The following is a 25,375-nucleotide window of genomic DNA, read 5'->3' as shown; positions in this document are numbered from 1 at the left end:
AATAATTTTATTTAAGTTTTAAAACCACGGACGACACAGGAGCATTCATCAGTTGTCAACCTGTGCTGACAAAACTTCTTCCTGCAGCCCCTGTGTGATGCAGGTTGCTCAAACTGATAGAGTCAGGTACTGATTGCTGAGGGAATGGCCCTAACTTACAAGCTAATGTGTAATATTGGCATGCACTGAAGCAAAGGCATAACTGTAGGTATAACTTTAAAGAAAGAAAGGAAAGGACTTACATTTATATTGTGCCTTTCACAACCTCAGGACGTCCCAAAGCACTTTACAGAAAAATAAAGTACTTTTGAAGTGTAGTCACTGTTGTAATGTAGGCAATGCCACAGCCAATTTGCGCACAGCAAGCTCCCACAAACAGCAATGAGATAATGACCAGATAAGCTGTTTTTTAGTGATGTTGATTGAGGGATAAATATTGGCCAGGACACCGGGGAGAACTCCTCTGCTCTTCTTTGAAATAGTGCAGTGGGATCTTTTACGTCTATTCGAGAGGGAGAAAGGGCCTCGGTTCAACATCTCATCGGAAAGACGAGAAGCTCTAAGTCTAGAGATAATGGTAATTTTGCTTTGTCATTATAAAATCTTTGTCTTGTGTGTGAGTTTGATTTCTGTGCAGTTTAAGCAGATTAAGCAGTGAAACAGGGTCTTCAGGTATGTGGAGAGTCTAGAGAAGCTGGGATTGTTCACTTGGAGCAGAGAAGGTTAAGGGGAGATTTAATAGTGGTGCTCAAAATTTTAAGGGGCTTTGATAGAGTAAATAAGAAGACACTGTTTCCACTGGCAGGTGGGTCAGTAACCAAAGGATAAAGATTTAAAATAATTGGCTAAAGAACCAGAGGGGAGATGAGGCTAATTTTTTTTATGCAGCAAGTTATTATGATCTGGAATGCACTGCCTGAAAGGGTGATGGAAGCAGATTCAATAGTAACTTTCAAAGGAAAACTTTGTAGGGCTAAGGGGAAAGAGGGGGCGGCAATGGGACTTAATGGATAGCTCTTTCAAAGAGCCTGCACAGGCAAGATGGACCGAATGGCCTCCTTCTGTGCTGTAAGAATCTATGATTCTAAGGATCTGTGATTCTATGAGTCTATTATGATAAAATTCTAATAGTCAAGTATAAAAATACTTAACTGTAGGAGGGCTAATTTCAGTGAGTTAAAAAGGGAACGAGCCCAGGTGGATTGGAATCAAAAACTGGTTGGCAAAACAGTAATTGAACAATGGAAGGCCTTCAAGGAGGAGATGGTTCGGGTACAGAGTAGACACATTCCCATGAGGGGGAAAGGAAGGGCATCCAAAGATAGAGCTCCATGGATGACTAAAGATCTAGAGATTAAAATGAAACAGAAAAAGGAGGCTTATGACAACTGTAAGGGTCATAATACAGTACAGAATCAAGCTAAATACAAAATGTACAGGGGAGATCTATAAAAGGGAATAAGAGGGGCAAAGAGAAAGTATGAGAATAGATTAGCGGGTAACATAGAAGGGAACCCAAAAGTTTTTTTATAAACATATAAACAGTAAAAGAATAGTCAAAGGAAGGGTGGGGCCGATTAAGGACAAAAAAAGAGATCATCTTGTGAAGGCAGAGGGTATGGCTGAGGTACTAAATAAATACTTTGCATCCTTCTTCACTAGAGAAGAGGATGCTGCCATTGTAGCAGTAACGGAGGAGATAGTAGTGATATTGGATAGGATAAAAATAGATAAAGAGGAGGTACTTAAAAGGTTGGCAGTACACAAAGTAGAAAAGTCACCCGGTCCAGATGCGATGCAGCCTACGTTACTGAGGGAAGTAAGGGTGGAAATTGCGGAGGTTCTGGCCACAATCTTCCAATCCTCCTTAGATATGGGGGCAGTGCCAGAGGACTGGAGAATTGTAAATGTTACACATCCTGTTCATAAAAAGGGGAGAGGGATAAACCCAGCAATTACAGGCCAGTCAGCCTAAGGTCGGTGGTGGGGAAACTTTTAAAGACAATAATCTGGGAGAAAATTAATTGGAACTTAGAAAAGTATAGGCTAATAAATGAAAGTCAGCATGGATTTGTTAAAGGAAAATCATGTTTGACTAACTTGATTGAGTTCTTTGATGAAGTAATGGAGAGAGTTGATGAGGGTAGTGTGGTTGTTGTGTATATGGACTTTCAAAAGGCAGTTGATAAAGTACCACACAATAGACTTGTTAACAAAATGAAAACCCATGGGATTAAAGGGACAGTGGCAGTGTGGATACAAAATTGGCTAAGGGACAGAAAGCAGAGAGTAGTGGTGAATGGTTGTTTTTCAGACTAGAGGGAAATATACAGTGATATTCCCCAGGGGTCGGTATTAGGACTATTGCTCTTTTTGATATATATTAATGACCTGGACAGGGTATAATTTCAAAGTTTGCAGATGGCACGAAACTCGGAAATGTAGTAAACAATGTGGAGGATAGTAACAGAATTCAGGAGGACATAGACAGACTGGTGTAATGAGCAGACATATGAAATTTAATGCAGAGAAGTGTGAAGTGATACATTTTGGTAGGAAGAATGAGGAGAGGCAATATAAACTAAATGGTACAATTTTAATGGGGGTACAGGAACAGAGAGACTTGGGAGTGTGTACACAAACCTTTGAAGGTGATAGGACAAGTTGAGAAGGCTGTTAAAAAAGCAAATGGATTCTGGGCTTTATTAATAGAAGTCTAGGATACAAAAGCAAGGAAGTTATGTTAAACCTTTATAAAACACTGGCTAGGCCTTAGCTGGAGTATTGTGTTCAATTCTGGGCACCACACTTTAGGAAGGATGTCAAGGCCTTAGCGAGGGGGCAGAAGAAATTTACTAGAATGGTACCAGGGATGAGAGACTTCAGTTATGTGGAGAAACTGGAGAAGCTGGGATTGTTCTCGTTAGAACAGAGAAGGTTAAGAGGAGATTTGATAGAGGTGTTCAAAATCACGAAGGGTTTTGATAGAGTAAATAAGGAGAAACCGCTTCCAGTGGCAGAAGAGTCAGTAACCAAAGGATACAATTTTAAGATGATTAGCAAAAGAACCAGAGGCAACAAGAGGAAACATTTTTTTTGGTAGAGAGGTGTGATGATCTGGAATGCACTGCCTGAAAGGGTGGTGGAAGCAGATTCAATAATAACTTTCAAAAGGGAATTGAATAAATAATTGAAGGGAAAAAATTTACAGGGTTATGGGAAACGAACGGGGGAGTGGGCTAATTGGATAGCTCTTTCAAAGAGCCGGCACAGGTACGATGGGTCGAATGGCCTCCTTCTATGCCATAACATACTATGATATTCTGATACTAAGATTCTATGATTCTAAGATTCTAAGACTCTAAGTTTCAAAGACTCTAAGACTGTAAGGATATATAATTCTATGATTCTGTGATTCTATGACACTAAGATTCTATGGGCTCGATTTTCAAAGGGCAGCGGTTTGGCAGCGAAGGGGGGGGTGGTCAATGGCACGTGGGTAACACGACTAATAAAATCCTACCATTTCCCACGCGATCGCAAGTTAATTGGTGGCCCTTAACGTGGCTTCTGGGTTTGCCGTCCGAAAGCTGCGCAGTGGGCGGCCTGCGCACCAGCATGATAGGCTGTCAGCTGGAGTGGCTCTATTTAAAGGGCCATTGCTCCAAAGGCTTTTGCTCGAGCAAACAGGAAAAAGACACAGTGGAGCAGCACAGGGGCAAGGCTGCTCCAAGATTTAATAATGCCTCACTGCAGCAGCTGCTGGCCTGGGTGAGGTGGAGGAGGGAAGAGAAGCGGACGGAAGGAAATGCCCTGCCTCTGCCACCAAGAAGGCCTGGCTCAAGGTGACAGTGGAGGCCACGAACAGCAGCAACATTTCCTGCACATGGATCCAGTGCAGGAAGTGCTTCAATGACCTAACTTGGTCAGTCAAAGTGAGTACACTTATTGGTTCTCCTGCATTCCGTGTTCCACATCACTACCCCCACCCCCCAACTCATTCTGCTCCATCACATCACTCCTCACACCCACTTAAGGCTCATCCTCAACTTACCTGCACTTCCTCACCTCCCCATTAGCTACCCCACCACCACCACCACCACTCATCCCAATCCTCATCCAATATGATGGCTCTGTCTCATACTCACCCTCTGATGCATCTCTTTCACGGTCAGCCTCACCCAAAGCAATGCATTCATCGGTTGGCCACATCACCATCACTCACTCACACGTCTGTACTTTGTCCCCTTCCAGAAGAGAGTGCAAAATGCCAGCGAGAGGGCGAGGACTGGAAGGGGTCCACAACAAGTCCGTCAGGGACATTGAGACTGGCACCCGACAAACGTCTGGTGACACAACGTTAACATTCATCACAAGCAATTTGAATTGATGTTAACATGCCTTGCCATCTTTAGCACCTCAGTATGCTCATCGCAACATGACTTATCTGTGATGATGCTTAATACTGCCTTCTGTTCTCTTACTGGCTCTTCAATGACCACAGTGATGGCAGAGGGCGATTCTTCAGAGGAGCTCCCTGAATCTGAGAGTGGGCCGTCAATACTGAGCGAGCCATCCACCAGTGCAGATGCTCACACCTCGGTGGGTCCTAGTCCTCAGTTAGTTGAGTTGGCACCTGGTGAGTTACCACACACAACTGAGCACGAGCAGACACTGGTGGCAGGGGCAGCTGTGGGGAGTCCGCATCGGTGGCCGCACTCCTCTCCAGGCTCTGCTCAGCTGGACGCAGATGCTGAACCCTGGGGGCTATCCTTTAAAAGGAGAATGATCGAGGGACAGCAGCTTATTTGCGAGGTCCACAATAGGGCAGTGAATAGAGGAATCCAACTCCTGCATTAGTGGAATGGTGGCACAGGTAAGTGCGGGAATGTCTGCAATGGAGAGAATGGCAGCCTCCATTGAGCTTCAAGCACGGCTCACAAATGAGTCCATTCAGGCCCTGACAACAGCCATTCAGACTCAGGGTGAACAACATTCTGCCGCCTTAAACAGGCAGACAGGCGCTGGCCTTACAAGGCATTATACTTGTCCTCCAAACTGTTGTCCAGCAGGGTGGTAGGAGTGATGTGGCCGTGGCCCAGGGGAGGGATGATGGCGAAAGGGGACATGGAAGTGGGGACGCCACTCAAAGTGCTCCCATGTCTCACCTGTTGCCTCCCTCTCAACCAGTACCCGCAATGCTGCCTCCTCTCCAGGTGGAGCAGTCTTTGGAGGGATCCTCACCACTCCAAAACCCAGCGGACGTGGGCCAAAAGCTTCTAAGCAGTCAGGGCATGAACATGAGCAACCTGCCACTACCCCTGCTGCAGCCACAGGGGATGCACCATGCAGAAGCGATAAGAAGAGAAAGACTAAGGATTTGTGATCACGAAGGGTCTGCACAAGGATGTCTGACAGAATGTCATGTTTTCCATTTATATTTGTTTTTTGTTATATTCACATTAAATGTTATCATTCTCACCACTACTGCCACATCTTGCCCATTCTTGACTGGCTTCTGTGATAGGGCCCTTTCATGAGCTTCACCATGAACGGTGACACTTGATGCCATGCAGTGGGTCACTTTACAATGGGTGTATGTGTAGTTGCAGGACTGTTTTGTGCAGGGAGGGGCGGGGGGGGCTGGTGTTGGCGCCGGTCTTTCCAGGTGGTGTGAGGACTGGACTGTTCACACTTTCTGATGTTAGGAGAACCGTTCACCTATCAGTGACTCCCTGGCCTCACAAGCAGCCAGGTGAGCCGCTATTCTGCTCATGGGTTCCTCTGACTCCTCCTCCTCCTCCTCCTCCTCGATGTGGGAGGCAGATGTGGATGGGGCCTCCTCAAGTGGCACCGAAATCGCATCTTGAGCAGCCCTATAGCATGCTCAATTGTAGACCTGGTGGCGATGTGCCTGTCATTATATCGACGCTGTTGCTCGGTGGTGGGGTTCCTCAGAGGTGTCATAAGCCACGTGTGCAGGGGGTATCCCTTGTCCCCGAGGAGCCAACCCTTAAAGGTTTTCAGTGGGTGGAAGAGGGACGTAATGGAAATATATCGCCGTTCCTTCATCGCCGCTGGGTCAAAATCCTGGAACTCCCTACCTAACAGCACTGTGGGAGAACCATCACCACACTGTCGGCAGCGGTTCAAGAAGGCAGCTCACCACCACCTTCTCAAGGGCAATTAGAGATGGGCAGTGACGCCCACATCCCATGGACGAATAAAAAAAATGTTGGATTCCCAAAACATGAAGAAATCGTGACAGCTGCCAGGGAACCTGGTACACACGTGAAAGAATCTTTTGCGGTGGTCACAAACTAACTGAGCATTGATGGTGTGATACCCCTTCCTGTTGATGAACAGTCCTGGCTCATGTGGAGGTGCTCATATTGATATATGGGTGCAATCAATTGCACCCTGCACCCGTGGGAAGCCAGCCACAGCGTGAAATCCCACTGCCCTCTCCGTCTGGCTGAGGTCGTCCATGGGGAAGGTGACATATTGCAAGGCTCCACGGAACAAGCCGTCGGTGACCTGCCTCGTGCACTTGTGTGCAGATGACTGAGAGACCCCGGTGATGACTCCGTGGCACCCTGGAATTATCCGAAGGCAAAGAAGCTGAGGGAAGTGGTGACTTTAACAGTGACGGGTAACGAGATGCCGCCAGGCCCAGCCGGGAGCAGCTCGGCATGAAAGAGGCTGCAGATGTCTGCGACCATCTGGCGACTCACTCTCAGCCTCAGTATACACTGCTCCTCAGAGAGGTCCAGGAAGCTGAGCCTCTGTCTGAGACCCTCTGACAGGGGTAGTGCCTCCTGCGATGTCGCTCTCTCTGTTGTTGCCCTCTGTGCTCTTGTGCACGTGTCTGTGGCGCAGCACTGCATTGTGGAGCTCCATGTGGCAGAGGTGGATGCTGTGCCTGGCCAGGTTGGTGATGTTGCTTGTCCTTGGATATAGTGGTGAATGCAGCTATGGCGCCCCCCATCCTGAAGGTGTCAATTTGAGGGGGTCTGAAAAGTTGGTAAATATGTTTAAACAGAAGAATTCTGAGTGGAAACTAAGCATTCTCAGTGTAAACACAAAGATCTCCCAGCCAAAAGTTTGTCTGAAAGAACTGAGTGCCCTGCTGCAATAACTCACCTTTTATCCCCATCTATCAACCAAGCATTTCAATGTCCAACTGGCTGCCGGCTGAAACATGTCTCCTAAAACATGGAGTGTTTCCCACAGCACGGGAAACACACTGAGGCTGAATGAAAATTGGTCCCCTGCCTCAATCAGCATGAAATTAACTACTTCAAATACAAGTATCTAAATAACTGTGTTAACTATTATCCCACTGGATTTAATTGCCGGTGGGACTTCCGCATTCGTGAGGCGCGTGTACATAGACGCGTCTGTGGGGAGCCTGGAAGTTGGCCGGTTGGAGCCGGCTTCCTCACCCGCTCGGGATTTCCCCGATTTTCGGAACACCCCCCCTGCCCCCAATGCACCTGCACTTCAGCTTGAAAATTGAACCCTATGATTCTACAGTTGTAACGTTCTAAGATTCTATGATTCTAAGACTCTAGGATTGAAAGACTCTTCGACTCCATGATTATGATTCTAAGGATCTATAATTCTATGATACTATGATTCTAAGACTCAACGATTCTAAGACTATGAATCTAAGATTTTATGATTCTATGATTCTAAGATTCAAAATTTTAAATCCAATATCCCCAAGAAAGAACTGTACTGTTTGGCAAGCTTGTGTGGGAGTGGCTTAGGGAATAGGATTGACTGGCAGGAGTTTCGAGCCAGGCTAACCTGACTAAGGTGCATTCATATGCAAAAGGTCATTTCACACTGACAGGCTGGGTGGAAAAATGTAAGGAGTCTTACAACACCAGGTTATAGTCCAACAGCTTTATTGGAATCACAAACTTTCGGAGCTTTCCTCCTTTGTCAGGTGAGTGTAGGATTCCGTAAATGCACAGCATATATAGTCAGAGATATATAATCCTACACTCACCTGACGAAGGAGGTAAGCTCCGAAAGCTTGTGATTCCAATAAAGCTGTTGGACTATAACCTGGTGTTGTAAGACTCCTTACATTCGTCCACCCCAGTCCATCACCGGCATCTCCACATCAAGGCTGGGTGGAAGAGAACCCAGGCCGATTGACATTATCGCCATTTAACATGATTACTGGAAACAATACTCCAAGAAGTAATTCAGAGACACGCAGTCTCCTGGTGGGATGATGTGGAGATGCCGGTGATGGACTGGGGTGGACAAATGTAAGGAATCTTACAACACCAGGTTAGAGTCCAACAGTTTTATTTTAAAATCACAAGCTTTCGGAGATTATCTCCTTCGTCAGGTGAGTGAGTGAGGCAGGTGGGAGGCAGGAGATGGCCGGGCCATTATCTCCCAGGAGAGAAGCCAGATAAGCAAGATCAGTTTGAGATCGAAAACCATTACATGCTAAAGGGAGCCATCAATTCAGAAAACGACAGCCACCCAGCAACCACCCATTGTCTCTCCAGGTGCAAGGCCTGGGAGCGGGATAATAAAATAGCATTTTTCACAAAGATTTCAAAGGTTATGAGTCACTCCAGACCACAGCAGGGACCAGACAGATGACTTGAGTCAATACATCGATCAGTATTAGTATCGTATGGGCTCAGCACAGGAGCAGCTCGGTACAGTATCAGCTCAGCTCTGCTCTCTGCTCTGGGGTCTGCACTCTGATCTCTGCTCCTCGGCATCAATCTACAGCGTGTCTCCCGAGTGGGGCTCGGCTCGATTCAACGGAACACCGCCAGAAGCTGAGCGCTGCTCTTCATCCCTCATCAACGGACCTCGACTCAAACTGGAACTTGGATACTGCGTCGGCGGTACGGAACCAGGAGCGAGACGTGCAGGAAGAAGCTGCAAGCAAGACAACGGGCAATCGGGGTGAGTATATTGCCTGCGCCTACACATCCACAAGACCACTGAGCTGTGTGAGGGGGTGATTGTCAGTCCCAACCAAACCTTAAAGGGTTTTAGTGCTGGGGTGGGGGGGATCCTGTGTTAGTTTATTTCTTATTAGGCCGTGGTAATTTAGCACAGTAGGGCTTATTGGACAAGCCAGGGTTGTACGGTTTGTACTGTTTACTAGTGTCATTGGTAATCTTATTAAACACAATACAGTTGAGCCCGAAAACGTGTGTCCGAGTCTGATCTGTCCTTATAATCCCTCTCGTTCCAGAACTTATAGTAAGAGGTACGTTTTCGGTACGCCTGAGAAAACCACTTACATTAGGCCACGTAGCACCTACAAAATGGACGCTACGTGGCCCAATTTATAGCCCTAAGATTCTATGATTTTACATTTCTATGATTCTAATTTTCTATGATTCTACTATTCAATATTCTATGCTTCTGTGGGAGTTACCATGGTTCTATGGTCAATCCCCAAAAACATGCATGGAGATTAACCTATGCCCGGTCGTTGAGATGCACGTAACATTCGTGCTGCCTGATAATCTACATGATTGCTGCGTGCATCCAGCTCTACCTGCGCTGTGGTTGGCTGCACACACCAACAGGGGGCTCGATTTCGGGAGTGGCTCGCACTACTTAAAGGCAGCCTGCACCTTTTGAAGGGGAGGTGCACTGTGGCTGCAGGAAGTGGTGTAAAGTGATTTTTGGGCTGGAAGATATTAAGGAATGGCGGAGCCTGTGAGAAAGCAGCACCAAGGTTCTCAGACCGTGCACTGGAGGCCTTGGTGGAAGAGGTGGACAGATGGAAGGCCATCCTATATCCGCAGGGGGGCAACAGGCCCTCCAGACACATCCTCAAGAGGCCGAGATGGTGCAGTCTGCAGCCAGGCCCTCCCGACCCAGAGTTGTTCGAGGTCATCCTCCAAGGCCATCTGCATTCTCCTCCATTGAAGGTCAGCAGCCTTCCACCACCCATGCTCCAGCCACCGGGGATGGACCTTGTAGGAGCACTAGGAAAGGTAAAGGCACATGAACGACAGGCACTAAGGGGATGCACAACGGTGAATAATCTCATTTTTTTGCTTTATTGTACATGTTAATTGATAAATTTGGATTTTGATTTGCATTTGGTGTTGGCTTTCATTTCTGCGATGAGCTGAGGGAGGAAGCAATGTGTAATCATAAGGAGATGTTCATGTGGGAGCGGAAAGGTAAGGAGTGTGGGACTGTTGGTGAATGGGGAGGTGTCTTGAGCTTACTGGTATCTCTCATTCATAATCTCGCAGAGCCCTGGCAGGGAGGGCTTGTCTACATTGTTGCCTGCCTGCCTCTTCCTCCACTTCCTGCTGCAATTCCTCCTCCTCCATGTCCTCCTCCATCTCTTCTACTGCCTCCTCCTCCTCCTCCCTCTTCTGGCAGCCTGTCGTGCTCTGCGTTTCCTCGCTGCATGCTCCCAGTCATGTTCAATTCCCAGAGGAACCCTAGCAGGCCACCCATGTCTGGAAGCAACATTGTTCAGCACAATATTTTAAATGCCACTAACAGTACTGCAAGATCATTGTCTATATAATATTGCAACTTTTTCCACAAACTTCCACAAACACCTACAATTGTACCAGCAGCCGGAATTACTAATTCAGCAACTAACCTGTAACTCCTGCATGATCCCTTTAAATGGCGCTGGTTGGGGGGGTCCTTCATGCCCTTTAACTCCAGTTCAGTTGTTCAACATTAGGACAGTGCGTTGGCTGGAACAGGGAATTCAAAAGTTTCTGTGATTCTAAGTTTTTATGATTCCAAATTCAACGTTCCTATGATTCTAAGATTCAAAATTCTATGATTCTAAGGTTCTATCATTTTATAATTCTAAGTTTCTATGATTCGAAATTCTGATTCTCTGATTCTAAGTTTCTATTCTACGTTTCTATGATTCTGATTCTGAGTTTCAATGATTCTAAGATTCAAAATTCTAAGATTCTATGATTCTAAATTTCTATGATTCTAAGATTCTAAATTTCTAAGATTCTGGGAACATAGATAAACTAAAAAGACGGGGGTGGGGGGGGGATGGTTAAGGTAATGGTAAATTTATAAAACTAAAAGAGGAAAGTCAAGGCCATAGAGCAGTGTAGCGATTTGGGTAAACATAAACAGACTGTGTCAGGAAGGGACAGAGAGTTCAACAGTAATACTGCATCAGTGAACAAGGTCAAGTCAGGGAAAAATAGTAAAAAGTTAAAATTAAAGGCACTTTTTCTGAAGGCATGAAGCATTTGTAACAAGATAGACAAATTAATGGCACAAATAGAGATAACTGGGTTTGATCTAGTAGCCAATACTAAGATGTAGTTGCAAGGTGACCAAGGTGGGGAACCAGTGATTCCAGGGTCAAGTCAGACAAAATGGAAAAGGGTGGGGGGAGGTAGCCCTGATAATAAAGGATGACATAAAGACTGGCGTGAGAGAGCATCTTGGCTCAGATCAGGAAACAGAATCAGCATGGGTGGAGATAAGAAATAACAAGGGGCAGAAAACATAGGTGGGAGTAGTTTACAGGCCCACGAACAGTAGTTATACAGCTGGATAGAGTATTAATCAAGAAATAAGAGGAGATTGTAACAAGGGTAATGCAATAATCATGGGGGACTTTAATCTTCACATAGACTGGGCAAAACAAATTGGCAAAAGTAGTTTGGAGGACGAGTTCATGGAATGCATTTGAGACAGTTTCCTAGAACAATACAATCTGATAGTAAGGGATCCTCTGTGGTAGAGTGATCATAATATGATAGAATTTCACATTGAGTTCAAGGGTGATGTAATTTAAGTCCAAAACTAGAGTCTTAAACTTAAACAAAGCCAATTACATAGGTATGAGGGGTGAGTTGGCTAAAGTTGATTGGGAAATTTAAAGAAAGATTTCAAAATGCTCACCATATATACATTCCATTGAGGAATAAAAACTCTACAGGAAAAGTGATCCACCAGTGGCTAACTAAAGAAGTTAAGGATAGTATTAGATTAAAAGAAGAGGCCGATAATGTTGCCAAGAAGGGTAGTAAGCCTCAGGATTGGGAGAGTTAGAAACCTGCAAAGGATGACCAAAAAATTGATAAAGAGGGTAAAAATAGAATATGAGAGTAAACTAGCAAGAAATATAAAAACAGATTGTGAGAGCTTCTACAAGTATGTAAAAAGTAAGAGAGTAGCAAAAGTAAACGTGGGTCCCTCAGAGGCAGAGACAGAAGAAATTATAATGGCGAATAAGGAAATGGCAGAGACATTAAACAAATTTTTGTATCTGTCTTCACAGTAGAGGATACAAAAATCATACTAGAAATAGTGGGGAACCAAGGGTCTAACAAGAGTGAGGAACTTAAAGTAATCAATATTAGTAAAGAAAAAGTACTGGAGAAATTAATGGGACTTAAAGCCAATAAATCCCCTGGCCATGATTGTCTACATCCTAGGGTTTTAAAAAAGGTAGCTGCAGAGATAGTGGATGCATTTGATTCGATCTTCCAAAATTCCCCAGATTCCAGAACGGTCCCAGTAGATTGGAAGGTAGCAAATGTAACCCCACCATTCAAGAAAGGAGGTGGAGAGAAAACAAGGAACTACAGACCAGTTAGACTGACACAAGTAGTCAGGAAAATGCTGGAATCCATTATTAAGGAAGTAGTAACAGGGCACTTAGAAAATCATAATATGATTAGGCAGAGTCAACATGGTTTTATGAAAGGGAAATCATGTTTGACAAATCTACTGGAGTTTTTTGAGGATGTAACTAGCAGGGTAGATAAGAGGGAACCAGTGAATGTAGTATATTTGGATTTTCAAAAGGCATTCGATAAGGTGCCGCACAAAAGGTTGTTACACAGGATAAGGGTTCAGGGGGTTGGGGGTAATATATTAGCATGGATAGAGGATTGGTTACCAGACAGAAAACAGCGAGTAGGGTCATTGTCAGGTTGGCAGGCTGTAACTAGTGGAGTGCTGCAAGGAACAGTGTTTGGGCCTCAGCTATTTACAATCTATATTAATAACTGAAATGAGGGGACCGAATGTAATATATCTGTGAAGAGGACACAAAGAGTCTGCAAAGGGATATAGACAGGTTAAGTGAATGGGCAAGAATGTGGCAGATGGTGGGACAATGTGAGGTTATTCACTTTGGTAGGAAGAATAGGAAAACAGAATATTTTTTCAATGATGAGAAACTATTAAATGTTGGTGTTCAGAGAGATTTGGGTGTCTTCGTACAAGAAACACAAAAAGTTAACATGCAGGTACAGCAAGTAATTAGGAAGGCAAATGGTATGCTGGCCTTTATTGCAAGGGGGTTAGAATATAAGATTAAGGAAGTCTTGCTGCAATTGTTTAGGACTTTGGTGAGACCACACCTGGAGTACTGTGTACAGTTTTGGTCTCCTTACCTAACGAAGGATATACTTGCCTTAGAGGCGATGCAACGAAGGTTCACTAGATTGATTCCTGGGTTGAAAGGGCTATCCTATGAGTAGAGATTGAGTAGAATGGGCCTATACTCTGGAGTTTAGAAGAGTGAGGGGTGATCTCATTGAAACATAAAAGATTCTGAGAGGGCTTGACAGGGTAGATGCTAAGAGGCTGTTTCCCCTGGCTGGAGAGTCTAGAACTAGGGAGCATAGTCTCAGGATAAGGGATTGACCATTTAGAATTGAGATGAGGAGGAATTTCTTCACTCAGAACGTTGTGAATCTTTGGAATTCTTTACCCCAGAGGCCTGTGGATGCTCAGTCATTGACTATATTCAAGGCTGAGATCAATAGATTTTTGGACTCTAAGGGAATCACGGGGTATGGGGATCCGGTGGGAAAGTAGAGTTGAGGTCGAAGATCAGCCATGATCTTATTGTACAGTGGAGCAGCCTCGAGGGGCCATATGGCCTACTCCTGCTTCTATTTCTCATGTTCTTATGTTGTTTTTATAGCACAGATGCATTTAAGGGGAAGCTAGATAAGCACATTGTACATGTGTTCTAAGATTCAAAATTCTATGATTCTCTGATTCTAAGTTTCTATTATTCTACGTTTTTATGATTCTGATTCTATGTTTTACGATACTAAAGCATTAAGACACTATGATTCAAAATGCTAAGGTTCTGTGATTCGAAGAGTCTATGACCCAAAGACTCTAAGATTGTAAGTTTCTATGAATCTAAGTATGATTCTAAGTTTCTATAATTCTAAGATTCTAAGTTTCTGTGATTCTAAGTTTTATGATTCTAAGATTCAAAATTCTATGATTCTATGATTTTAGGTGTCTGTGATTCTAAATTTCTATAACACTATAATTCTACGTTTCTAAAATTCAAAATTCTATGATTCTCAGTTTCTATTATTCTACGTTTCTATGATTCTGATTCTAAGCTCCTTTGATTCTATGATTCTAAATTTGTATGGTTCCATGATTCTAAGATTTTAAGTTTTTTTGATTCTATGATTGTGAGTTTCTATGATTCTAAGATTCAAAATTCTATGATTTTAAGTTTCCATTACTAAGTTTCTATGATACTATAATTCTAAGATGCTATGATTCTAAGATTCAAAATTCTACGATTCTATGATTTTAAGTTTCTGTGATTCTAAGCTCCTATGATTCTAAGTTTCTACGAATCTAAGATTCAAAATTCTATGATTTTAAGTTTCTATGACTCTAAGTTTCTATGATACTATGAATCTAAGATGCTATAGGAACATAGGAACAGGAATAGGCCATTCAGCCCCTTGTGCCTGCTCTGCCATTTGATAAGATCATGACTGATCTGTGATCTAACTCCATATACCTGCCTTTGGTCCATATCCCTTAATATCTTTGGTTGCCAAAAAGCTATCTATCTCAGATTTAAATTTAGCAATTGAGCTAGTATCAATTGCCGTTAGCAGAAGAGAGTTCCAAACTTCTACCATCCTTTGTGTGTAGAAATGTTTTCTAATCTCACTCCTGAAAGGTCTGGCTCTAATTTTTAGACTGTGCCCCCTACTCCTAGAATCCCCAACCAGCGGAAGTAGTTTCTCTCTATCCACCCTATCTGTTCCCCTTAATATCTTTTAAACTTCGATCAGATCACCCCTTAACCTTCTAAACTCGAGAGAATACAACCCCAATTTGTGTAATCTCTCCTCGTAACTTAACCCTTGAAGTCCAGGTATCAGTCTAGTAAACCTACGCTGCACACCCTCCAAGGCCAATATGTCCTTCCGAAGGTGCGGTGCCCAGAATTGCTCACAGTACTCCAGGTGTGGTCTAACCAGGGTTTTGTATAGCTGCAGCATAACTTCTGCCCCTTTGTACTCTAGTCCTCTAGGTATAAACGCCAGCATTCCATTTGCCTTATTGATTATTTTCTGCACCTGTTTATGACACTTCAATGATCTATGTACCTGAACCCCTAAGTCCCTTTAGACATCCACTGTTTTTAACTTTTTACCATTTAGAAAGTACCCTGTTCTATCCTTTTTTGATCCAAAGTGGATGACCTCACATTTGTCTACATTGAATTCCATTTGCCACAGTTTTGCCCATTCACCTAATCTATCAATATCCCTTTGTAATTTTATGTTTTCATCTACACTGCTTACAATGCCACCAATCTTTGTGTCATCGGCAAACTTAGATATGAGACTTTCTATGCCTTCATCTAAGTCGTTAATAAATATTGTGAATAATTGAGGCCCCAAGACAGATCCCTGCGGGACTCCACTAGTCACATCCTGCCAATGTGAGTACCTACCCATTATCCCTACTCTCTTTCGCCTTTCACTCAGCCAATTTCCTAACCAAGTCCGCACTTTTCCCTCGATTCCATGGGCTTCTAACTTAGCTAATAGTCTCTTATGTGGGACCTTATCAAATGCCTTCTGGAAGTCCATATAAATAACATCCATTGACATTCCCCTGTCCACTACTTTAGTCACCTCTTCAAAAAATTCAATCAGGTTTGTCAGGCACGACCTACCTTTCACAAATCCATGCTGGCTCTCTCTGATTAACTGAAAATTTTCAAGGTGTTCAGTCACCCTATCCTTAATTATAGACTCCAGCATTTTCCCCACAACAGATGTTAGGCTAACTGGTCTATAATTCCCTGGTTTCCCTCTCTCTCCTTTCTTAAAAAGCGGAGTGACATGTGCAATTTTCCAATCTAGAGGGACAGTTCCTGAATCTAGAGAACTTTGAAAGATTATAGTTAGGGCATCCGCAATGTGCTCGCCTACTTCCTTTAAAACCCTGGGATGGAAACCATCTGGTCCTGGGGATTTGTCACTCTTTAGTGCTATTATTTTCTTCATTACTGTTGCTTTACTTATGTTAATTTTATTGAGTCCCTGTCCCCGATTCAATATTAGTTTTCTTGGGATTTCCGGCATGCTATCCTCTTTTTCTACTGTAAATACTGACGCAAAGTAATTGTTCAACATGTCCGCCATTTCCCCATTGTCAATGACAATATCCCCACTTTCAGTTTTTAAGGAGCCAACACTGCTCCTGACCACCCTCTTTTTCCTAATTTAACTATAAAAGTTCTTCGTATTGGTTTTGATTCTATGATCCTAAGATTCAATGTTCTACAATTCCATGATTTTAAGTGTCTGTGATTCCAAGTTTCTATAACTCTATAATTCTACATTTCTATGATTCTAAGATTCAAAATTCTATGATTCCCAGTTTCTATTATATTACATTTCTATGATTCCGATTCTAAGTTTCTATGATTCTAAGGTTGAAAATTCTCTGATTCTGAGTTTGTATGATTCCATGATTCTAGTTTTTTTGATTCTATGATTCTAGGTTTCTATGATTCTAAGACTCAAAATTCTATGATTCTAATTTTGTATGATTCTAAGCTCCTATGATTCTATGATTGTAAGATTCAAAATTCTATGATTTTAAGCATCTGTGATTCTAAGTTTCCATAACTCTAAGATTCTACGTTTCTATGATTCTAAGATTTAAAATGCTATGATTCGCAGTTTCTACTAATATCCGTGTCCATGATTCTGATTCTAAGTTTCTATATTTTTACGATTCTAATTTTCCAAGACTCTGATGTTTCTAAGATTCGATGATCTCGCGTTGCTGCTCGGGATTTGAGCATTTAATGTTTGAGAAATGTTACTTGAACCTTGCTGTTTCCGCACTGAGCAGCAGAGTTCAGGTTCTTGCTTCTGCTTCTCCTGCTGCCGGCCGCTGGATTGCTGACATTCCACCGCCGCACGTAATCCATTCGGTTTGAACCATGGTGATTAAAGTTTTCATCGCATCCTCCTCTGGCTCTAAAGCGGTAAGAATATATTGTATACACACACACACACACACATAGATATATATATATTAGTTACAAACTATCCTTCACTCAGTACAGAGAAAAAACTGAAACATTTAAAAGAAAAACAACTTAGAAACGAATTTCATTTCCTCCCTCCCAGCAGATGGATTATTTTAAGTTTGGGGAAGTATTAACAAGTGAAACTGACTTTAGTCTGTTACCGTTCAAGCAGCAGAGCGGTAGTTTTAATTTTGGGAATTTGAGGGTGTTGTAACCTGTAAATGTGTTTTTTTTTGTTATTGTCTGATGACAAGTTGCTCGGGCAGTCTCGAAAGAGCATTGGACCAGCCGCGTGTGGCTTTGGTTTTATTGCTGAACCGACGTTGCATTTGGAAGTCACAAGAATTAAAAGAAAAAGTGGACAAGGTTCATGTTGATGCAGTTCGTTCCCTGCCTTTCCGCCAATATAACCGAGGCTGGGGGGTTTAAATGGCACTGATCGACGATTCTCGGTAGGCTGGTTTTCAGAGCGTGTCATTGTTAAATAGGATTGCCCACGTTTTTGGATTCGGCAGGCTTGCGGATTTCCATGTAAATTTCCAAACTCCACCACTTCGCTGCTAGCGCAGTAGAAACCAGTTTTACCCCTGAAGCCAGGCCTAGTTGCCCGAGGCTCGGAGGTGTGGGTTTGAACAGTGGCTTCGCGATGAGCTGAGCTCGCAGGATGCAATAATGGCATTAAAACAAACTTCAGTGGCTGTGGAACATATGTGCCGATCACTCCCATCATTTTGTGCATCCCTGGTAGGAGACCTGATTTTTTAAAAAATGTCCAATTTTTTTGCAGAGTTGTACAGGAATGGAAAGTACAGCGTATTGTGATTAAAAAGTAATGTAATGGTTTAAATATCTACCCATACCCTAAGCAGTTCAAGTAGCTACAGTGCCCCATTTTACAATCATTGTACTTGACTATAGTTTGTGCTGGTTTTCCACTATTTTGAGCTTCCAGTCGAGGCAGCCAAAAATGCTTAATTGCAATTGAAATTTAACTTTGATTACCAGAAATGTTTTGAATCCAATCTCTGGTAAGGCCTTTTGGCCTCTAGAAATTTGCAAAAACAAGAAGCACAGCTTTGAGGAATTAATTGTGTGACGTGGTATTGTTTTACAAAATGGAAGAACCAGTTGATAAAGCCTTGCTGGCTAAGAGCTGTAATGGCTTTGTGCTGCCTATGCCCTCAGAGACCAGGACATATGGGCAGTGTGTGTTTGCTGCGATAAAGTTACACTCTACCCCTGCAGCTTTTCAGGCCTTTAGGTTTAGGTTTTCACGGGTCAGAAGTCAGACCTCAGCTCCAGATGGGACTCATTTGCAATTTGGGTAATCTATTTATGAAGGTAAAAATAAGTCTGAAGTCAGCTTGTTCATTTTATGTAACATTATCCTCATTTAAACTTCCCTGTTGCCGCAGTTATAGTAGCATTTTAGCTTTGTCATGGTGAAAAGAAAGAAAGAACAAACTTGTATTTATATCACACCTTTCACGACTTCAGGACGTCCCACTGCACTTTACTGTCAATTAAGTTCTTTTGAAGTGCAGTCACTGTTGTAACATAGGGAAATGCGGCAGCCAATTTTCCACACAGCAAGGTCCCACAAACCGCAGTGTGATAATGACCAGATAATGTGTTTTAGTGATGTGGGTTGAGGGATGAATGCTGGCCAGGACACTGGGAGAACTCCCCTGCTCTTCTTCGAATAGTGCCATGGGATCTTTCATTAATGTCTCATCTGAAAGATGATATCTCCCAACAGTGCAGCACTCCCTCAGTACTGAACTGGAGTTTCAGCTTGGATTATGTGCTCAAGTCTCTGGAATGGGGCTTGAACCTGTGACGACCTGACTCAGTGGTGAGATTGCTACCAATACTGATAAATAGCTCCACAAAGCAGTGTTGCATCTACAACTACAACTTGCATTTATACAGCGTCTCTAATGTAGTAAAACATCCCAAGGCGCTTCACAGGAACGTAATCAAACAAAATTTGACACTGAGCCACATAAGGAAATATTAGGACAGGTCTTGGTCACAAAGGTAGATTTTAAGTAATGTCTTAAAGGAGGAGAGAGAGGTGGAAAGGTTTAGGGAGGGAATTCCAGAGCTTAAGGCCTAGGCAGCTAACATGAAGCAGAATAACATATAATGGTGCTAAGAAATAACATGAAGAATGAAGGAAGGACTTATTACTAAATTAGCTGGGTCAGGACGAAGATGCCTCTCAAAGTTGATCTTGGTAGTTGTTTGGTTCTCAAACACTTGAAGAAAAACAAAATTAGATGCAACTAAAGCAGGTTGAACTAAAGTGAATTGCTGATGTCAGCCTTTGGTCAGTGATAGCACACTCACTTACGACCCACTCCAGAAACCTGAGCACATAATCTAGGCTGACATTATCAGTGCAGTAAGGAGGGAGTGCTGCATTGCTGGAAGTGCTGGGTAATGTTTCAGACGAGACATTAAACAAGACTCTGTGATGTAGAAGATCTCATGGCGCTAATTGAAGAAGAGCATTGGAGTTCTCCTAGTGTCCCAGCCCAATATTTATCCCTCAAGCAACATAATTAAAACAGATTATCTGATTGCTGTTTGTGGGACCTTGCTGTGTGCAAATTGGCTGCCACATTTGCCTGCATAACAAGTGACATTCCTTCAAAAGTACTTCATTGGCTGTGAGGTGCTTTGGGAAGTCCTGAAAATATGAAGGGCACCATATAAATCCAAGTTCACTCTTATTGCATGTTAGTGATTAGTCAAGGGAGCTGGAATGTTTGTGTGTGCAAGTAGCTTGATAGGACACAGTCTAAGGAAGTGATACGATGAAGCATTTGTGAGACTACATTATATCCAGATTACCCTTGCTGCAAAAGAAGGTAGTGGGAAGAGTCAAAGGTGGGCCAACAAGGATGATTTGTGATGTTAGAATGTTGTGATACGAAGAAAAGTTAAAGGATTTCAATGTGCTCTCGTTGCATGGAAGAAAATTGGGGGTTGGCGGAGTGAGGGAGATGATCCAAGTCTATCAGTTGGGTATTGTCATGCTTTCTGACAGCCTGCTCAAAAAATGGTTTCCCTGTAGATGGAGAACCTAATGCAGGATGAGCCACTGGGATATGGTGCTCTTGACAAACGGAATATTTTTTTAGTGCAAACATGATAGTTAATGCCATGATATAATTGTACCATTATGTATCTGTTGTTTCCAGACATGGCAAATTGATAGACAAAGTACCTTAGGGTGACTGTGGCCAAGTACTTTCTGAATATGAGGAAAAGAGAACAAGAGAACATGATTATAAGCTAAGGGAACAATGAGCTAATTGTAATTTAAGGAGTATCTTCACACTTAACATGTGGAACAGACTGTCATCAAACACAGTGATTATTAAGAAGGAGTTGAATAGGTCAGTACAACAAATTTGCATTTATATAGTGATTTTAAAGTACTTCACAGATGTGGGTTGAATTAGAGCAGGAGTAAAGAGGGAGGATAAAAGGAGATAGCTGAAAGTGTAGTCAAAGAGGTAGGTTTGAAGGCGGGTGAGATTTAGCAAGGGGTTGGGGCTTTGGAAGAGAGTTCCAGAGTGTAGGGAGGGGCAAGGTGGCTGGAAATATATGCACATACAAAAATGATGGACAGGAAAATATCAGCTGGCCCACGGAGTCTGTCCCATACAGTTACATTTTTAATTAAACATCAGCACCCACAGTGCCCCACCCACCAGCAGTCATGTAATCTCCTGGGAGAGGCAAAAAGAACAGATTAAAAAAGAACATTAGGCCAATTCATGGGGGGAAAAGGATTCTGGAAAATTCCTCTCTGATTCCCCCCAAAGGCAATTAATCGGAGTTCCAGGAGGCAACAATAAACACAAGGTAAATGATCCAACTTCCCACACCTTTTGTGCCATGATGGTAGAAGAGGGAGGATGGACAAAAACACTGGGCAAATAGGAATGTCGGAATACTAGCTTGACACTAATGGACAGAGATGATGATGACGATGATGATTGATTGTAGATGCTGAATTAAGGAACTAACTGATGGGACACCCTGGATGAGCTGAATATTGTTTTTTCATTCCCCCTTTTAAAAAAATTATTTGTGATTGGATGTATTGCTTTTTAACACCCACTGTCAGCATCGAGCAGTTTCGGGTTCCATAGATCAGATATGTACTATAGATAGGTGCAGTGGCAACAAGTTGAACTCAAAAGTACGTCCAACTGTACGTTACTTTTGTAAATTTATGAAATTGCACAACATGCCCCTGGAAACTAGGGGCTCATTGGATTTCCCTACTTTCGCTATTCCTTGACTTGCTTTGTTGTAAGTTAGAACAGGGGGAGGGTTCCCAGAATGACAACCACTTGGCCAGTTCAGAGGCTAGTTAAAACGTGACCGATCTGATTTTGTAGAAAAGCTAAAATTAGCGCAAAGTGGTTTAAAAGTACTCCGAGTGGTCATTCTTCACCATTTGGTATGCTGCAGGAGGTCAGTCTGTTTTCTTTAAACAGATTTTAAAATAATCGTTTACATGACTGTGCTGCGCCTCCCCTTTCATCAGAGTTTTGCGACCAGTTGTGAATTATCCATCTCTTTCCCCCCCCGCTAACTTTGGATGACTGCTGCTGGTGTTTCACAGAGAGTGGATTTTCTCACAGTGAGACGGGGTGTGTGGGGTTGGGGGCCGGGTGGAGAGATAAGGGGAGGTTACTTGTGGGACTGCCACTGATGTATTCACACACATTCCAGGATGAAGCTGATGTTACTGAGCTACGTGCGGGACTGGTTTGAAATCTCCGGAGTACTTGGGAACGCTCTGCCTTCCTAACTGCACTGACCAGTGGGAGGAGGGGACAGCAGACTTGAGTTCGGAGACAGCGGGGTTTTTGTGAGAGAGGGAGGAGTAGCTGTCGATAATGAACGAGCCACTGTTCATAGGTTCGCTCAACCCTTGAGATTTATTTAATCACCGTGCTTACCAGTTAAAGACCTTCGAACAACTTAAGTTTTGAAAACATGTTAAAGAGAAGCAGTAAGATAACCAGCTCCACAATGTACAGAACATCTGTGGTGCAGAGGGAAAAGTAGATTTTTATTTTTATATGACATGGGCTGCTTATTTTTATGTTACCCAGGTCTTATTGGGTTCTAAAAATACAGCTGAAGTTGAGCTGTTCTCATTTTGTGCTTAGGTTTATTTGAAAGCCACTAAGCAATGTTGAAAGGCTGTGAAAGGAAACGTTGAATGGATGTGTTTCTGAGGCCTTACATATACAATGGGCTCGATTTTACAATGGTGGCGGGTTGGCAGCGGGGGTGGTGAAGGTGAAGGTGCGCGTGGCAAACCCTCATGAACAAAACTTACCGTTTCCGATGCGCTCGAGGGGGTGGGAGGGTGTGTGCGGGAAAGAGAGAGAGTGAGACGTCATCTGGCGCTAGAATGGAAGATCGGGGGGAGAGAGTGGAAGATCCAGCACTGCACTGGAAGACTGGGGAGGGGCGGGGAAGAGGGGAAGATCGAGGGGGGGGGGGGAGAGGGGAAGATCGGGGGGGGGGGGGGGAGAGGGGAAGATCGAGGGGGAGAGGGACATTGAAGAGGGAGACATCGGAGCAGGGTGCAAAGTTAGGTTCATTTCGAGTTTTCACTTCCTTCCATGGTTTTTAAAATTTAATTTACTTAGCTTCTTGTTCTCTGATCCGGCCCTTCATGTCTGATTTCACCAGGCGTGAATCAGAAGCGGTGGGCCAGCCACCCAGGTAAGTTAAAAATCTTTCTCAGTACTTAATCTGTCACAGGTAAAGTGCCTTAAGTACCTCAAAGAGGTCCATTTGGCTCTTTAACTGTCATCCCGCCGGCTTTAATTGCCGGCAGGACTTCCGTTTTTGGGTCGCCCGCGCACACACAGGTGGGTCCCTGGGAAACTCGGACATCGGCTTCCGAACCCGAATAGGATTTCCGCGATTTTCGGAGCCCCCAACGCACCCGCAGTTACCTCCTAAAATCACCCATGATGCCTCCTAAGGCGAAGCCTTATATGTACAATGCATTTTATAATGAAGCTTTGTATATGGTGAATCCAGAAATGAAGCTTAAGATAAATAATATATCCTATAGCCAAGCTTTGTTTCTACCATGCATCCCATAATGAAGCTTTGTGTACACATTAGATCTTTTAACTGAACTTCATATTTGCAGTGCAACTTGTAACAGTTTTGAATATAAAGTGCAGCCTATACAAAATTTTGTCCATATGTACATTGCATTCTGTAACAAAGCCTTGTGCTGAGCGACTGGAAAGTAGCCTTTGTGTCATCTTTGTTCAAGAAGGGAGAACAAGGATAAACTGGGTAATTATAGACTAGTTAATGCGATGTCAGTTGTGGGCAAACTCTTCGGGCTCAATTTTAACATGACCCCTCCATTGGGAAACTGACAGGATCGGGTGCAACGCTGGTTTTACACCCTGCCCTGATTTCACTCTCCACTGAAGTCAAATCAGTGTTCCACCCGATCCCCTGGGTTTCCAGCCTGACGAGTTAGTTAAAATAACCCCCTTTAGAATCTAAAATTTGGGATAAAATCAATAAGCATTTAAAAATGCGTGGGTTAATAATGGACCTCCAGCACAAATTTGTTTAAGGCAAGTTGTATTTTACAAGTTTAATCGAACTTTTTTTGAAGAGGTGACTAATTGATTGGATAGATGAAGGGAATGCAGTAGAAGTAGTATATGTGGATTCCTGGAAGACATTTGATAAAATATCTCAAAAGAGGCTTGTTAGAAAAATTCAAGCTTATGGTATAAGGGGAAATGTAGCAGCATGGATGGAAAGTTAGTTAACAGGTGGGAAATAAGGAATTCGAGTGCCTGGGTGTTGCTCAGATTGGAGAAGGATTGGAAGTGTTTTGTTCTGAGTGTTTATAAGAACATAAGAAATAGGAGCAGGAGTAGGCCATGCGGCCCCTCAAGCCTGCTCCACCATTCAATAAGATCATGGCTGATCTACCAGCCTTGCCCTTCCTTATAAAGTGAAGGGCAAGGCTGGTAGAAGTAGGGAACCTTGGATGACTCGGGAGATTGAGGCACTAGTCAAAAAGAAGAAGGAGGCATATGACATGCATAGGCAGCTGGGATCAAGTGGATCCCTTGAAGAGTATAGAGATTGCCGGAGTAGAATTAAGAGAGAAATCAGGAGGGCAAAAAGGGGATATGAGATTGCTTTGGCAGATCAGGCAAAGGTGAATCCAAAGAGCTTCTACAAATACATAAAGGGCAAAAGGGTAACTAGGGAGAGAGTAGGGCCTCTTAAGGATCAACAAGGTCATCTATGTGCGGAACCACAAGAAATGGGTGAGATCCTGAATGAATATTTCACATCGGTATTTACGGTTGAGAAAGGCATGGATGTTAGGGAACTTGGGGAAATAAATAGTGATGTCTTGAGGAGTGTACATATTACAGAGAGGGAGGTGCTGGAAGTCTTAACGCGCATCAAGGTAGATAAATCTCCGGGACCTGATGAAATGTATCCCAGGACGTTATGGGAGGTTAGGGAGGAAATTGCGGGTGCCCTAGCAGAGATATTTGAATCATCGACAACTACAGGTGAGGTGCCTGAAGATTGGAGGGTAGCAAATGTTGTGCCTTTGTTTAAGAAGGGCGGCAGGGAAAAGCCCGGGAACTACAGACCAGTGAGCCTGACATCTGTAGTGGGTAAGTTGTTAGAGGGTATTCTGAGGGATAGGATCTACAGGCATTTGGAGAGGCAGGGACTAATTAGGAACAGTCAGCATGGTTTTGTGAGAGGAAAATCATGTCTCACGAATTTGATTGAGTTTTTTGAAGGGGTAACCAAGAAGATAGATGAGGGCTGTGCAGTAGACGTGGTCTACATGGACTTCAGCAAAGCATTTGACAAGGTACCGCATGGTAGGTTGTTACATAAGGTTAAATCTCATGGGATCCAAGGTGAGGTAGCCAATTGGATACAAAATTGGCTTGACGACAGAAGACAGAG

The 25,375-nt window shown here is 43.3% G+C and overlaps 1 protein-coding gene across 1 annotated transcript in view; it reads left to right on the top strand.

The window, feature by feature from the left end:
* The first annotated feature begins 17,142 nt into the window (after positions 1-17,142).
* LOC137332864 (adapter SH3BGRL-like) overlaps positions 17,143-25,375 on the top strand; it is a 75,961-nt gene continuing 67,728 nt past the window's right edge. The window contains exon 1 of the mRNA XM_067996842.1: positions 17,143-17,302. Coding sequence (XP_067852943.1) covers positions 17,258-17,302 — 45 coding nt within the window. The 5' untranslated portion in view covers positions 17,143-17,257. The remainder of the gene's footprint in view (positions 17,303-25,375) is intronic.

Source organism: Heptranchias perlo, chromosome 15 (assembly GCF_035084215.1).
Source record: "Heptranchias perlo isolate sHepPer1 chromosome 15, sHepPer1.hap1, whole genome shotgun sequence".
Taxonomy (NCBI): domain Eukaryota; kingdom Metazoa; phylum Chordata; class Chondrichthyes; order Hexanchiformes; family Hexanchidae; genus Heptranchias; species Heptranchias perlo.
The sequence above is the reverse complement of the archived record's forward strand: the minus strand, read 5'-3'. Positions and strand labels throughout refer to the sequence as shown.